Source organism: Erinaceus europaeus, chromosome 3 (assembly GCF_950295315.1).
Source record: "Erinaceus europaeus chromosome 3, mEriEur2.1, whole genome shotgun sequence".
Lineage (NCBI taxonomy): Eukaryota > Metazoa > Chordata > Mammalia > Eulipotyphla > Erinaceidae > Erinaceus > Erinaceus europaeus.
This window is the reverse complement of record NC_080164.1, coordinates 114658715-114674337: the sequence shown is the minus strand read 5'-3', so window position 1 is coordinate 114674337 and position 15623 is coordinate 114658715. Positions and strand designations below refer to the sequence as shown.

The following is a 15623-nucleotide window of genomic DNA, read 5'->3' as shown; positions in this document are numbered from 1 at the left end:
TTTCTCAAGAGACAGAATTAAGACTTCTACCAGGAAAACAACTCAACGGTATCACACAAGTGCAAGGCCCTGGGGTCATTTCCTGATACCGTATTTTATTTTATACAGTATCAGGAAATGAAAGACTGAAATCAGGATGCAAAAGGGGGAAGTTGTAATAATAATCTTTGTGTTTAATTTTTATTTCTTAAACCAGGTGGTAATTCTTCCAAACAAGTCAAGACATAAGTCCTCCAGTAACAAATATAAAAACAAGATTGTTTCTAAGGGAAATATTTTTCTTGGCCCTCTCTAGTAAATGCCCTTGTCCTCAAAAGTTTAAACAATTGCACTTCTCTGAATAGTTCTAATACAGCAGTTTACTCAACCAACTGCTGTTAGAACTAGTGAGTCAACATTGTTGTTTGTAGAGTCATTTTTCACAGTGATCATCTGATTTCTACCTGTCAGCTACAGTTAATGTTTGGATATTATTTCAACAATAATAATAATAATACAAGAGAGCTTATTGTTTCATTTTAAATTTCATTGCAAATAATTTCTTTTGGTATCTTAGATGTTCTGTGGCTAACTTAAGTAATAATGATAATAATTTTTTAAAAACTAAGTAGAATTACCTGGTTTGTCTTAATACAACTTGGTGTGAGAAGCCACATGTATTGCAAATACCTCTTAATTGTTTTCTAGTAAGCAGAATAGCATTCAGAGAGAAGAATGCTGAAGAGTTAGATTTCCTTTCAGTAACTCCCTTCCCTTCATGTGTTGGCAAGAACTTGTCAAAACATTAAGAAATTCAGAACTGCTTTGTCACTGACAACCTGGAGAGCTAGAAACATTGTGGAAATACCTAAACAAAAGCTATCAGAGAAATTGTTAGTGTTCTTTCAGATAAACATTTCTAAGAGAGGGGGGTGAAGTAGAGTAGTTTTCTCAAGCACAAAACGTCTCATTATAGAGTCCTGTGGTCAGTTGCATTTCAGAACTGTGACTAATACTCATCTGCAATGGGTACCTGTTAAGCACCTTGCAGGAAGTAGCCTGTTGTACTCTGTGAATCTCTGTGTGAGATTTGACAGTGGAACCCTCTGAGTTTTTCTCTTTTTCAGTTGATAGATCTTTGGTATAAGTCACAGTCATAAGGGAGCAGCACCTGAGCAGATGATCTCGGAGGGTCCTGTCTACTGATAAATTCTCACAGTTGTGACAATGACCTGTAAAAATGTATTTCTGTTACTTGAGTTTTAACTTATTATTTGTCCAGTTCTCTCATTCTCTCTCTCTCTCTCTCTCTCTCTTCCTCTAATGTATCCAATTACACAGGTTGCAAACAAAATGGCACCAAACTTGGAGATGTCATCCTTCCGCCCTGGGCAAAAGGGGACCCAAGAGAATTCATCCGAGTTCACCGTGAGGTAAGGGGGGTGTCCAGCTTGCGGTTGAGTATTTCATGGGGTCCGTGGCCGTAACATCCACACAGGGCCCTCCATTGTTTTAAGTTATCAGCAACTTTTCCTTAGAATTTTCAGTCACATTCACTCATGTTGACTGCTAATCGGTTCTCTGGCTTTAAGGCCAAACGAGAGATGTCAGCCAGTGAGGAAACCTGTGTTCTAAAACCACAGGCTTTGGAGTGTGACTACGTGAGTGCCCACCTGCACGAGTGGATCGACTTGATCTTCGGCTACAAGCAGCAAGGCCCTGCCGCAGTGGACGCTGTGAATGTCTTCCACCACCTCTTCTATGAGGGCCAAGTGGACATCTACAACATCAACGACCCGCTGAAGGAGACTGCCACCATAGGTTTCATCAATAACTTTGGGCAGATCCCCAAACAGGTGTGGATAATTACTTGTTTTTTAAAGAATATTTCTTTTTATTTATTTATTTATTCCCTTTTGTTGCCCTTGTTTTATTGTTGTAGTTATTTTTGTTGTTCTTGTTATTGTTGGATAGGACAGAGAAATGGAGAGGAGGGGAAGACAGAGGAGAGAAAGACAGACACCTGCAGACCAGCTTCACTGCCTGTGAAGTGACCCCTCCCCTGCAGGTGGGGAGCCGGGGGCTCGAGCCAGGATCCTTGCGCCAGTCCTTACATTAGAATATTTCTTTATTCTGTGTGATACAGAGTTTCTCATTGGAGAGGGAGGTGGAGGAGCAGAGTTACCTCGTGGCTACTCAGTGTTCTGTTTATTATTCAAGACTTTCTCTGTTTTGCTATTTTAGCCTGATAATGTTTTGTAGATGGTAGATGACCATATAGTAATAGTAACTTAAGTTTAATGTTTTATTTATTCTGTAGAAAGAAATTGAATGGGGAGGGAGAAATAGAGAGGGAGAGAGACACCTGCAGTACTCACTGCTTCACCACTCTCAAAATTTCCGGCTTCCCACCTACAGATAGAGATTCGGGCCTTGAACCTGGGTCATTGCACATTGTAACAATCAACTGGGTGACCTAATGCTGGGGCCCACTTAAATTTAAAGAACCGTATCAGCCAATATATCCAGTAGTTCTAATTTCCTGCTTACTCCTGTCTCTTAAAATCCAAACAATTAGAGGTTTTGTTATTCAAAGAGAATCTTCTCTCACAGGGAAACTGCCATGTGGGCAGCTTTCTTGTACTTCATGGAACCAACAGAAGGATGGGTAGAGCATTATTGGGGTAAGGACCAGGCTGGGGAGGTAGGACCACAGTACACAGAGACGGGCTTTGTTCCGGTGGGAAGCCATTACTGACTGTAAACAAGGAAATGGCATAGTAATCTTATTTTGACTTTATATATCATTCTGGCTACACACACACACACACACACACACACACACGGTGGGGGGGGGGGCTGCACTCAAGAATGGCAGCAGTTTCCAGCCCATCTGGCCACTCGCCCTCCCCAAGTGTCCATGCCTCTGCTCTGGTTGCCCTTTTCTGCCACTACTGCACACATCTCCCCTGGACACCCTTTTTGTGAGTTAATCTGCTCTGAGGCTCCCAGGCTTGGCCGTCAGAACACATGTACAGTAGCCAGTCTGTGTGTGTAGTGACCATGGCAGCCATTAGTGCCATACAGCTGCTGCTCAGGGTGCAGTCTGACCCCCAGGAAGGGAGCCGTGTTTACTATTAACACACGGTGCTTTTGGTCAATGCTGATGTTAGCTATAGAATTTTGGCTAAGCCTTCCTCCCCTTTTTTGAAGGGTACAAATGCAAGAGCTCTCTTTCATTCTCTCTGGGAGGCAACCATTCTTAAATAAAAATGCACTCATGCAGAATTTTTCTACTTTAGAGTTTATTAAGAGGCAACTCACCATATTTCTGGGACATTCCAGGACCTAATAGAGTATATTTCCAGGTGGGGCCATCTTAGAAAATGATCACTGTTTCTTTATGTTTCCAAATACCTTGACCAGACATTGTGTCCATCCTTAGATCCTCATGGAAGTTTCTCTGGAAAATCTTCAGGCACTAGCACACCTGATTAAGTGCACACATTACGGCACACAAGGACCAGCATTTAAGTCCCTGGTCCTGACCTGCAGGAGTAAAGCTTCACACAGGTGTCTCTCTGTCTATCTCCATTCCCCTCTCAATTTCTTTCTGCCCTTATCCAATAATAAATAATAATAAAGTTTTTTTTAAGAAATAACAAAAAATGAAGAAGGTCTTCATGCCATGCTTTAAAATACAGATCTTTTCATGCAACTTCAGAAGTGTGTGTCACCACTGGCATTTGCAGAAAAATCACAGCCCTCATCCTGCACCCCTGAGTGCAAACTGTAACACATGTTTAAAGGTTTGAGGACCTAAAATATACCTCTTCCTCTATATACGGCATTTTTTTCCCCTGCCTTTTCATCCCCTCTTGGAGATCCAGAAGGTCAAATTCACAAAATATAGTGGTGGTATTTCTGTCTTAAGTCGCATTTTAGCTAAGGTCTTCTAAATATCTTCCTCAAATACCAGTTTGGAAATGACTCTTTGCCTGCTTTGGAGATCTGTGAAATTTCAGACAGATCAGCCCTGAAACATACACTCATTTTCTTTTTTAATGCGGCACCAGGCAACAAACCAAGGCCATCACACGTGTGCTGTCCTGCGGAGCAGCCTCCCCAGCCCATGCTCATTTTTGGTTTTGTTTTATTAATTCTCTGTGTAGAGTGGGAGGGAGAGGTGAGATTTAACTATTTATGAATTAATGAATAGAGTCAGAAATTGAAATAGGAGGAGAAGGTAGAAAAAGGAAAGAGACAGAGAGGTTGGGTGGTAGCACACCTACTTGAGCACACGTTACAATGTACAAGGACTCAGTTCAAGCCCCCTGTCCCCACTTGCCGGGGGAAAGTTTCATGAATTGTGAAGCAGTGTTGCAGTTCTTCCCACTCCTCTCTCTGTGTCTCTCTCCTGCTATCTCCCCGTCCCCTCTCGATTTCTGGCTGTCTCTATCCAGTAAATAAATAAAGATAATTTTTAAAAAATAGAAAAAAGAGACAGAGAGACACCTGCAGCCCTACTTCACCACTCATGAAGCTTTCCCTCTGCAGGTGGGGACCAGGGGATTGAACCTGGATCCATGTGCATTGTAATGTGTACACTTAGCCAGGTGCACCACTATGTGGCCCCCTTTCTTTTCCTTTTCAGCATCACGGGGGGAGGGGGGGAGCAGTGATGTTCATGTTTTTGGCAAACGAGTAGTGCCTAAAAGACACCAAAATGCCCACATTAAATTATATAGAGAAAGACCACATTGAAACCAGAAACAATTCAAGTAGAGAGAATGTCTACCTCCCCTGGGTGGCCCAGAACAGTCTCAAACTAAAGAATTAGTCTCAAATTAAAGAATTATTTCTTTAAAATATATATATATCGGGGTCAGATGGTAGATCAGAGCGGGTTAAGCGCAGGTGGTGCAAAGTGCAAGGACCAGCATAAGGATCCCAGTTTGAGCCCCGACCCCCGACCTGCAGGGCAGTCGCTTTACAAACAGTGAAGCAGGTCTGCAGGTGTCTCTCTTTCTCTCCCCCTCTTTGTCTTCCTCTCCTCTCTCCATTTCTCTCTGTCCTATCCAACAATGATGACATCAGTAACAACAACAGTAATAAGTACACCAATAAAACAACAAGAACAACAAAAGGGATACAATAAATCAATAAATAAATATTTTTAAAAAATTATTGGGAAGTAATTGTCCCTCAGCTGGAATCTGAGCATATGAATTCATTTTTTGAAAAGCTTGTATGAATTCAGCACAGCTCTTATGGGAACCCAGTGAGCTTTATGGCATGGCTCTGTCCTTCCTGACTCAGGTGTGAAACCCCAGGCATCCTTCTGAGCCTCTTAGAATTTATTTCTTCCTCAAATGTAAAGCATGACAGTATAGACTCCTCTGGTAGTTCTGAAGCTTGAGTAAGATAACAGTGAAACACATGGCACATGCAAGGGCTTAGTAAAAGGCTAGCTTTCATCACAGAATGTGCCAACTTCTCTCACGACAGCTCTTTAAAAAGCCTCATCCACCAAAGCGAGTGAGAAGTCGGCTCAACGGAGACGTTGGGATCTCTATCCCACCAGGAACTACAGGCGACAAGATCTTCTTCCATCATCTAGACAACTTGAGGCCTTCTCTAACACCTGTGAAAGGTGAGGCAATGGGAAGCCACACTCTTGATATATGATTTTGTGAGGTGATTTCATATCCTAACTTGGCAGCAACTGTTTTTACTACCTTTCAGTAATTGTGTGACGTGGAGTAAATGCGGTGACTTATTGTGATCAATGACAGGCACTCTCTAGAATTTCACCATTTTTTGCTTTCTTTTTGGCCTGTTGGATTTTGCATCAAAAGGACTTAAGCAAGTTTCTCTCTTATTGCTCCTTTTCCCCCATAAGAGAGTAAACTTCTCAAGTAGCAAAATCTTACGGTTTTACTTTTTGCTATACATCTGGGAAAAAACTCTTTGAACTTAATTCATACACATTTCTGCCGATATAAAATGTGGTTAAAAATGTGCTGCATTTTTGAGATGTCAACTGAAAATTATCTTTTATCAGGTGCTGATGTGATTTGTATAAAGGTATTTTCTCAAGGGAATTTTTCTCCTCAGTAAAAAACTTGTTTTTGTCAGGTTTTATTTTTTTTTATTTTAAAACTTTTTTAAATATTTATTTATTCCCTTTGTTGCCCTTGTCAGTGGATAGGACAGAGAGAAATGGAGAGAGATGGGGGAAGACACAGAGGAGGAGAGAAAGATAGACACCTGCAGACTTGCTTCACCGCATGTGAAGCTACTCCCCTGCAAGTGGGGAGCCGGGGGCTTGAACCGGGATCCTTACGCTGGTCCTTGTGCTTTGCATCACCTGCGCTTAACCTGCTGAGCTACAGCCCGACTCCCTCTTGTCAGGTTTTAATATCATCCTTTACATTCCAGCACTGGTGTGTCTGTCTACTGGGCTGCCTTTCTGCCATTGTGTCTTGGAGTGTGCCCTCTGTCCTCTGCATGGAACCTGCTCTGACTGCTCCCGTAGCATTAAGCCCCAGGAGCACTTGTGTGCTTGACACAACCCTGGGGCCATGTAGTGAGTTCACACTTCACAGAAACAGGGCCTTTCTTGAGGAAACTGAAAACTGGTTCTTTCCTAGGAGGTGCTGAAGGCCTCCATGGGGTATAGATCAATGTGTGGCATTCTGGGAAGCATGCCAGAGCACTCTGTGCAAACCTGGCCTTGGATAAACAGACCTGGGCCTCAGGAAGGCAAAACGAATAGCCAGGAGCCAAGCCCGAGTGTCCAGAAAGAGGAAACCTAAAGGGAAGCCGACAGGATACTTGGTAGGATCAGCATTCACCCACCAGCAGGTCCTGTGTGAGAAGCCATATGCTGTGGCCCAGGAGGGAACATGGACAGGAGGCTCCAAGCTCCATCTCTGTCATTACATATGCCAAAATGATGCCCTCCCCCTCTTTGCCTCTAATGGGTTATTATTGGGGCTCGGTGCTGGCACTACCAATCTACCATTCCCAGTGGTCTTTTTTTTTTTTTTTTTCAATTTTCATTTGACGGAACAGAAATTGAGAAGGAAACTAGAGAAGGAGAGAGAAAGACACCTGTAGACCTGCTTCACCACTCGTGAAGCATCCCCACTGCAGGGTATGGAACAGGGCCTCAAACCCACGTCCCTGTGTGGGTCCTTGCATATAGCTTTATTTGCGTTTAACCAGTACACCACAGCCCAGCCTTCTCTTAATATAACTACCAGGCTCCCTGACTTGTGTGACTCTGAGATCACTTTATCATCAATTATTAGATAATGAGGCTAATATTCCCTGCCACTGATCTCATCAGTTTACTTGTGTTTTGCAGAACTCAAAGAGCCTGTGGGGCAAATAGTGTGCACCGATAAGGGCATTCTTGCAGTGGAACAGAATAAGGTTCTCATCCCTTCAACCTGGAACAAGACCTTCGCTTGGGGCTATGCAGACCTCAGCTGCAGACTGGGAACCTATGAATCAGACAAGGTTTGCATTGCTTCTTGCTGAATATTTATTCTTGTTCTCCTGTGGTCTGAATTCCTGCCTTTTGGGGTGAGGAGAGCCCAGGCCAAGGACTTTGCCCCAGTCTCCTAATGCCCAGAGGAAGGGAAGGAATAGTCCCCCACTTCACATAGAAAGAAGCTGGCATACAAGTTCCTGTTTCCTGCAACATGACTCTCATTTAGATTTTTTTTTTTCTTGTTTGGGGGATTAATGTTTTACATTTGACAGTAAATAATCACTTCGAAACTTGTATGTTGAGGCAGTGACACACCTGGTTGAGCACACACATTATAGTGCACAGGGATCCAGGTAAAAGTCCTCAGTTCGCATTTGGAGGGGGAAGCTTCATGAGCAGTGAAGCAGGACTGCAGGTGTCACTCTGCCTCTCACCTTCCCTTCTCCCTCTCATTTTCTCTCTGTATCCAAAATAAATAAATATTTAAAGAAAAGAAACTTGTGTGCTGGCAGCTAGCAGTTTCCCTCCCAAAGGATCCCCCGAGACATCTTAACTTCGTATTTCCACCAGCCAAAATCACCTCCTTGTGGTGACCCACTTGCATTACAGTGCTCTAGAAAGACTGACAAACACCCACACACCAATAACAGCTACTGCTTTTCCAGAAGTTTCTTTTGACGAGGAGGTAGACATGACCCTTTAGTGCCCTTTGCCCTCCACCATTCCCATCTGAAGACATAAGGGTGACATCTGCATCAGGCTTTGCGTTGCATTAGAACACAGTTCTGTTTAGCAAATCTCCTCACCAAATGCCAGCCCTGTGCTGCCCTTTTCCATTGTCACTTGCCATGGCAAAGCCTGCATTCAGCAGATCACCCCCCTGTCTCCTCACAGCAGCACACAGTCCCTGCATTATTCTCCTCAAGTGGAAGACTGGAGACCCCACCATGAGAAGCATCCTTGGCCCTGAGGCTTGCAGCAGCAGCTATAGCTGTAGCTGGAAGAGGTGCAAAGTCCACAGTCAGGCTGTAGTGTGTGCGCCTCTGAGGCCTGCTCACGGAGGCTCCCCTCTCTCCACCAGTGTGTTCCTTGGGCTTCAGAAGTTAGAACTACTTGATGGCACATGTATCTCACCTCTGCTTGCCTTCCAGGCAGTGACTGTTTACGAGTGTCTGTCAGAGTGGGGCCAGATCCTCTGTGCCATCTGTCCCAACCCCAAGCTGGTCATCACAGGCGGCACAAGCACTGTTGTGTGCGTGTGGGAGATGGGCACCTCCAAGGAGAAGGCCAAGAGCCTCACACTCAAACAGGTAACGGGACACATGGAGGGTGAGGAGATGGGCCTGTTCCATTATGGAGAAGTGAGGGAGCTTCCAAGTCCGAGGTGTTTCAGACGTAATGGGCAAAAAAATAAAAAGTTATGTTCCTTAGCTAGAAATGAATTTTTTTTTCTACAAAAGATAGTGATACCCAGAAAATATTTAGAAAAAATATCTAAGTTGATTTTTTTTTAAAAATCTGAAGCAGGGGGTCAGGTTGAACATACTATATGTTACAATGTAGAAGGACCTGGGTTTGAGCCCCTGAGCCCCACCTGAAAGGGGAAAGCTTCGCAAGTGGTGGGGCAGTACGACAGGTGTCTCCTTCTCTGTCTCCCCCTACCTTCTCCATTTCTGGCTGTCTCTGTACAATAAATAAAGATAGTAAAAATAATTTTTTAAGATTTTTTTTTTTATTTTATTTATTTTCCCTTCTGTTGCCTTTGTTGTTTTTTATTGTTGTTGTTATTGATGTCGTCAATGTTAGATAGGACAGAGGGAAATGGAGAGGGGAGGGGAAGACATAGAGGGGGAGAGAAAGACACCTGCAGATCTGCTTCACCGCCTGTGAAGTGACACTCCTGCAGGTGGGGAGCCGGGGACTTGAACCGGGATCCTTATGCTGTTGTTGTTATTGGATAGATCAGAGTGAAATCAAGAGAGGATGGGAAGACAGGGGGAGAGAAAGATAGACACCTGCAGACCTGCTTCACCACTTGTGAAGGGACTCACCTGCAGGTAGGGAGCCGGGAGCTCGAACTGGGATCATTACACTGGTGTTTGCACTTCACGCCACGTGTGCTTAACCCGCTGCACTACCACCCGGCTCCCATAAAAATAATTTTAAAAAATAAAAATTCTGAAGCAGTTACTAGTGTTGAAGTAGAGATGCAAGTGTCTCTCTGTCTCCCCCTCACCTCTCAATCTCTCTCTCTGTCTCTATCCAATAATAAATAAAATTTGGGGGCCAGGTGGTGTTGCACCTGTTTGGGAGCACATGTTACCATGTACGAGGACCCAGGCTCGAGTCCCAGTCCCCACCTGCAGGGGGTAAATTGTGAGTGGTGAAACAGTGCTGCAGATGTCTCTCTGTCTATCTCCCTCTCTATAACCCCTTCGTCTCAATTTCTGGCTGTCTGTATTTAATAAATAAATAAAAATCTAAAGCAGGTGGTCTGGAAGGTAGTACAGTGGTTAAAGCATTGGCTTCTCAAGTATGAGGCCCAGAGTTCAATCCCCAGCGGCACATGTACCAGAATGATGTCTGGTTCTTTCTCTCCTCCTGTCTTTCTCATGAATAATTTTTTTTTCTTTTTGCCTCCAGGGTTATTGCTGGGGCTCAGTGCCTGCACCATGAATCCACTGCTCCTGGAGGCCATTTTTTTCCCTTTTGTTGCCCTTGTTGTAGCCTTGTTGTGGTTATTATTGTTATTGTTGATGTGTTCATTGTTGGATAGGACAGAGAAAAATGGAGAGAGGAGGGGGAGAGAAAGATAGACACCTGCAGACCCGCTTCACCACTTGTGAAGCAACTCCCCTGGAGGTGAGGAGCCAGGGGCTTGAACTGGGATCCTTCTGCCGGTCCTAAGCACCACGTCCACTTAATCCGCTGTGCTACCACCCAACCCCCAAATAAAATCTTAAAAAATAAATAATTTGAAGCAGTACAAGTCATAATAATTTATTTATATGTTAATATAAATATAAAAGTATTGAAATTGGGGCAGGCTGTGGCACACTCAATAAAGCTCAGACATTACCATGCACAAGGACCTGGGTTCAAGTCACTGCCAGCTCACCGCTCATGCTTTCCTGTTGCTCCCAGAACCTTCTGGGGTCCCTATGGGACTGTGACTCTGCTCAGCCCAATCTGGCTCTTCTCCTTTCCAGGCCCTCCTTGGCCACACAGACACTGTCACCTGTGCCACGGCATCATTAGCCTATCACATCATTGTCAGCGGGTCGCGGGACCGGACCTGTATCATCTGGGACCTGAACAAGCTGTCCTTCCTGACACAGCTCCGTGGCCACCGTGCTCCAGTCTCCGCCCTCTGCATCAACGAGCTCACGGTGAGCAGTCAGCTAGCTGCCTATTGGGCTGGCGCTTGGTAGAACCAGTGGTTCTGGCCAGTGAAAATAAGTGATGGCTTTGCTGACATGTGCTCATGTAAGGGCCACTCCATTGTTCTTAGTTTGGGCTTTGGTGAAAGTGAATGAATGTCAAAGTTCATAGTATGGAGAGCAATTTTGTCCTATAATCTGTTCACTGCTGCACACTTTAGACAGCAAGATTTACTTCAAAAATAAAGCATTCTAGAATAGTCTTAAGTTTTTCCTTTGAGTTCTCATGTTTACATAGCATTAGATTCATAAAAGTAAAACAGTGAATTCCCATATACCTTTCACCCAGCTTCTCTCATTTTTAAGTGTTTTACTAGAGAAATAATGATTTACATGACACACCAGGCCATTGGTCAGGCAATGCCCTGCGTACTGGCCATCACATTGCTTTGGGCAGGAGGGACTGTGGATAGAAGCTCTGGGACCAGAACAAGGTAACTTTAGATGCTGTCTGTGTTTTATTAGAAACAGTTACTCAAACTCTTGGCACCCCTTTCTTCATGCTTCATGCTTTCTAAGGCAGGGCTGGTAAATCCACATCCACAGGAGGCTGTTGTTAGGGCTACACAAAATGTCTAAGTGTCCACAGTTAACTCGCACACAGTAAATGCTCTGGAAGCCTCTGAGCACCTCTTACCTAGGGCTGGGCATAAACCAGCAGGGTCAGTGGGTAGGGAAAATGTGTCATTTCTGCCTTTAAAGGTCAAGGAAACATGAAGACATGACTTTAGGACCAGTTTGCTTCTCCCCTCTCATTTAATTTGTCATTCTTTCTCATTCTCATAAGTGCAAACCTTCAAATACAAGGTCACAGCGTTTCCCAAATTCTGCCCTAGTGTTGAAGAGAGAGAGTCCGCTGTCCCTGCCCTGAAAGAGTCTCTTCTCCCCTGAGGTTGTGATGTCTGGATGCCTCTCTAAAACCAAGTGCAGGTGTATTCCTGCCTCTGAAGGAAAGGCAAGCACAGATTTTGTGAACAGTAGGCAGAAAAGGAGCAGCCCAACCCCTCCTCAGACACAGACAGGCTCAGCATGGGAGAAGTCGGTGCTCAGCAGTGTGTGGGTGCAAGCACAGTCCAGGAGCAGGGAGGGCCCTGGCCTGGTGTCTGCTGGAGATCTCCTCAGCCACAAAGCTGGAAAGATGCCTCTGTTCAGGATGGGTTTCTTTGTCCACAAGCAGAATTCAGAAACCACCCCATTGCTGAAAGATGGTGCTGAGAGCCAGGTCATGGGGTCCCCTTTCTCTGAAAGGAGACTGCTGGGGCACGGCCAGAGTGAGACAAGTCATCTCCCTCCTCAGGGCGACATCGTGTCCTGCGCTGGCACCCATATCCATGTGTGGAGCATCAACGGGAACCCTGTGGTGAGTGTCAACACCTTCACAGGGAGGAGCCAGCAGATCGTCTGCTGTTGTGTGTCGGAGATGAACGAGTGGGACACCCAGAACGTCATCGTCACAGGTCACTCGGATGGCGTGGTCCGGGTGAGTCAGCTGCTACTAAACCCCCCAGACTGCAAAACAGGCTGACACAGGAAGGCCACCTGTTTGATTTCCATGTCCCATCAGGACTGCTCAAACATACAGAGTGCACTGAATACTGAGGTTCTGGCCAGGCAGACCTGGGAGAGAATGGGGACTTTCTCTTCTCTGCAGAGTCAGAGTAAGGAAACGTTTCCAGGGTTCAGTCCCTTCTAAAATCCCTGGTGTGGACTCCAGAGAGAGTTTACAGGCAGGATGCTCACCCAGGTGTGTGTCCCTGTGTGTGAGAGTTCAAGCCCTGGCACCACATATGGTGCAGTAGGCTGGAGGAAGCTTGCTGTCTTCCTCTCTGTTGGAGTAGTGGAATCACACAATTCACCAGACCCCAGCCCTGCAAAAAAAATAATAAAATAAAAAAACTCTCAGTCCTGGATGCTTCCATCTGAATCTTGGGTAGTTTATCGTCTTACTAGTTGTCTTTGTGTAGGACCGTTACAAAAGATGGAATTCACAGACTTTGTACTCCCATCAAATATGAGGGGGAGGGAGTGTATCGTGGTTTTGAGTTGTCTTGTTTTCAGTACCTGGGTATGAAGATGGCCTTGTGTGTGTGTGGTACCACTGCTGAGTAGACTGCCTAGGCAGAAATTTCATTCATTTAGTTTTAGTAAGAGTGAGAAAAAAGTGAGAACAGACAGCACAGTGCTGCTCTGCTCCTCTTGGGGGCCCCCAATAAACACACCCTATGGTGTGAGGCCAAAGTCCGTGGCCTAGACTCGGTGAGGTGCTCCCTTACCAGGTGGAACCATCTTCTGCCTTGGATTTTTTTTTTATTTTTCCTTCCAGCAGATTTTTCATTGGACTGTTTCCCCCTATAATCATGGTCATCATAAAGCCAGCTTGAGGTCACAGGCTGAATGACAGGTTTTAGTCACACACACACACACACCTTCCTGCCTAAGACAGCACATGCCTTCCTGTCGGCTGGCTCTAGACCAGCTCAGAATCCCTCCTCTAAGGCTTCACAGAAAGGCTTCTTGGTCAGGTATACTCAAGATCCTGCTGGTTGTGTCTTCCTGGAACTCTAGAGTGGTAAAAGACCCATCAGACTCTTCAGAAAAAATTGTGTCCAGAGCTGAACCGTGTTTCTCAGATGTCCTTGGCCAACTAGGTCGTCTCCCCTCCACTGTGAACTACTTTACCGCCCAACAAAACACCCTGGTGATGAGGTAGCAGGCCCCTTCCCTTATGTTCAAAAATGCAAGGAAATAGAATCACAAGCATCCTAGAAATGATGTTGCCCGTGGAGCCCCCACAGCCTGTCTTCAGCTGTTTGCTGAGCAATCCAGCAGTAACGTGATTGCCTGCCCACATTAACCATCCCTTTATTTCTTCATACTCCCTGGAATGCAGTTTTGGAGGATGGAGTTTTTGCAAGTTCCTGAAACACCAGCTCCTGAGTCTGTGGAAGTCCTGGAAATGCAGGAAGACTGTCCAGAAACACAGATAGGTATTGAAAATTATCTCAAAAGCCACTCTGCAGTTTTCCTATTTTTGAGGTTACCAAGGGTAACCAGTAGTGTTTGCAAGAGCACCAGCTGTAAGCGGCTTAGAGCTCAGTACAGGGAGCTGGGTGGGCACATCAGTTTTCAGAGTTCCCTGGGCTGCACACCAGCACACCATCTGCTGGTGTCTTGTCCCCAGCTTCCACACTCAAACTCAGTAGGGTTGCTGGCTTCCTGGGCCTTTAGTTCTGGAGACACAAAGCAAGTGTGACGGCCGGACAGTAGCACAGCGGGTTAAGCGCACGTGGTGCAAAGCACAAGGACAGGCATAAGGATCTTGGTTCGAGCCTCTGGCAAGGGAGTTGCTTCACAGGCAGTGAAGCAGGTGTCTTACCTTTCTCTCCCCATCATTGTCTTCCCCTCCTCTCTTGATTTCTCTCTGTCCTATCCAACAACAGCAGCAATGGCAACAGTAGCAATGACAACATGGGAAACAAAATGGAAAAAATAGCCTCCAGGAGCAGTGTATTCACAGTGTAGGCACCAAGCCCCAACAATAACCCTGGAGGCAAAAAAAAGGTGTGGACAAGCCAGAGGACCCATATACCTCAACCCTCTCTGCTGTGCCCATCACTGGGTCTCTGCATAAAAGAGAGATGAGCTCACAGTTCACTGGAAAATGGAGACTTTTCTCTAGGCTACTTTTTATTTTATTAGTGATTTAATAATGATCAACAAGATTATGGGATAAGAGGGGTACAATTCCCACCACCAGAGTTTTGTATCCCATCTCCTTCATTCATTGGAAGGTCCGGCTACTTGTTGAAAAACTGTAAAGGTCATGACCAAATCTGCGATGCCCTCAGCTTGCCTTGTGGGAGGGCAGTAGCAAGTGAGGGGAAGGAAGTACAAAGTGACAACAGAAAGGAAAGGATCCTGCAATAAAGCCTTTGGCCCTGGCTCATCTTCCTATGTTGTCATCTGCTTTGCTGTGCTCAGGCCCTTTCTAGAGAGCCAGCCATTCTTCTATGGCAAGAGCATCAAGTAGTGCTTAGGGGGAGAATTTTTTCCATTAATTACTTTATTGGGAGATTGATGGGCAATTTCTCATCTCACCAAGATAAGTATTACAAATCCCCTCCCTTCCAAATGAGGTCCATCATCATGTACCAAGATCTGAAGCCGCTGCCTCCTCCCCTCCCACTCCCTTCCCAGAGTCCTTTGCTTTAGTGCAATTCACCACATCAGTCCAAGTTTTACTTTGTGTTTCCACCTTCTATTCTCAAGTTCTATCCATAGATGAGATCATCTCAAGTATGAGTGACTCAAAGCTCTGAGAGCAGAAGCTCATGCTCTGCCTCAGGAACCAGATTTTAGAGTAAGAAATGGTGACAGCAAACCTCCAGCGCTGGCAAGACAGCTCACAGTGGAGCTTGACTTCTTGGTCCTGAACCACCTATCACATGAGGGAGCTTTCTGCTGTGTTCTCTTTCCTTTTCTTTCTTTTTTGTTGTTTTTTTAAATTTTTTTTCTTTTTTAATATTTTTTCCCTTTTGTTGCCCTGTTTTATTGTTGTAGTTATTATTGTTGTTGTTGATGTCATCGTTGTTGGATAAGACAGAGAGAAATGGAGAGAGGAGGGGAAGACAGAGAGGAGGAGAAAGATAGACACCTGCAGACCAGCTTCACCACCTGTGAAGCAACTCCCCTACAGGTGGGGA

At 45.1% G+C, this 15623-nt stretch overlaps 1 protein-coding gene across 4 annotated transcripts in view; it reads left to right on the top strand.

The window, feature by feature from the left end:
* WDFY3 (WD repeat and FYVE domain containing 3) overlaps window positions 1-15623 on the top strand; it is a 291982-nt gene that overhangs the window by 262618 nt on the left and 13741 nt on the right. For all 4 annotated transcript variants that reach the window (XM_060187747.1, XM_060187746.1, XM_016189049.2 and 1 more), the window contains 8 exons: window positions 1321-1412; window positions 1623-1835; window positions 5488-5632; window positions 7352-7506; window positions 8632-8790; window positions 10690-10869; window positions 12218-12400; window positions 13811-13907. In XM_060187747.1, the coding sequence (XP_060043730.1) occupies window positions 1321-1412; window positions 1623-1835; window positions 5488-5632; window positions 7352-7506; window positions 8632-8790; window positions 10690-10869; window positions 12218-12400; window positions 13811-13907 (1224 nt within the window). The remainder of the gene's footprint in view (window positions 1-1320; window positions 1413-1622; window positions 1836-5487; window positions 5633-7351; window positions 7507-8631; window positions 8791-10689; window positions 10870-12217; window positions 12401-13810; window positions 13908-15623) is intronic.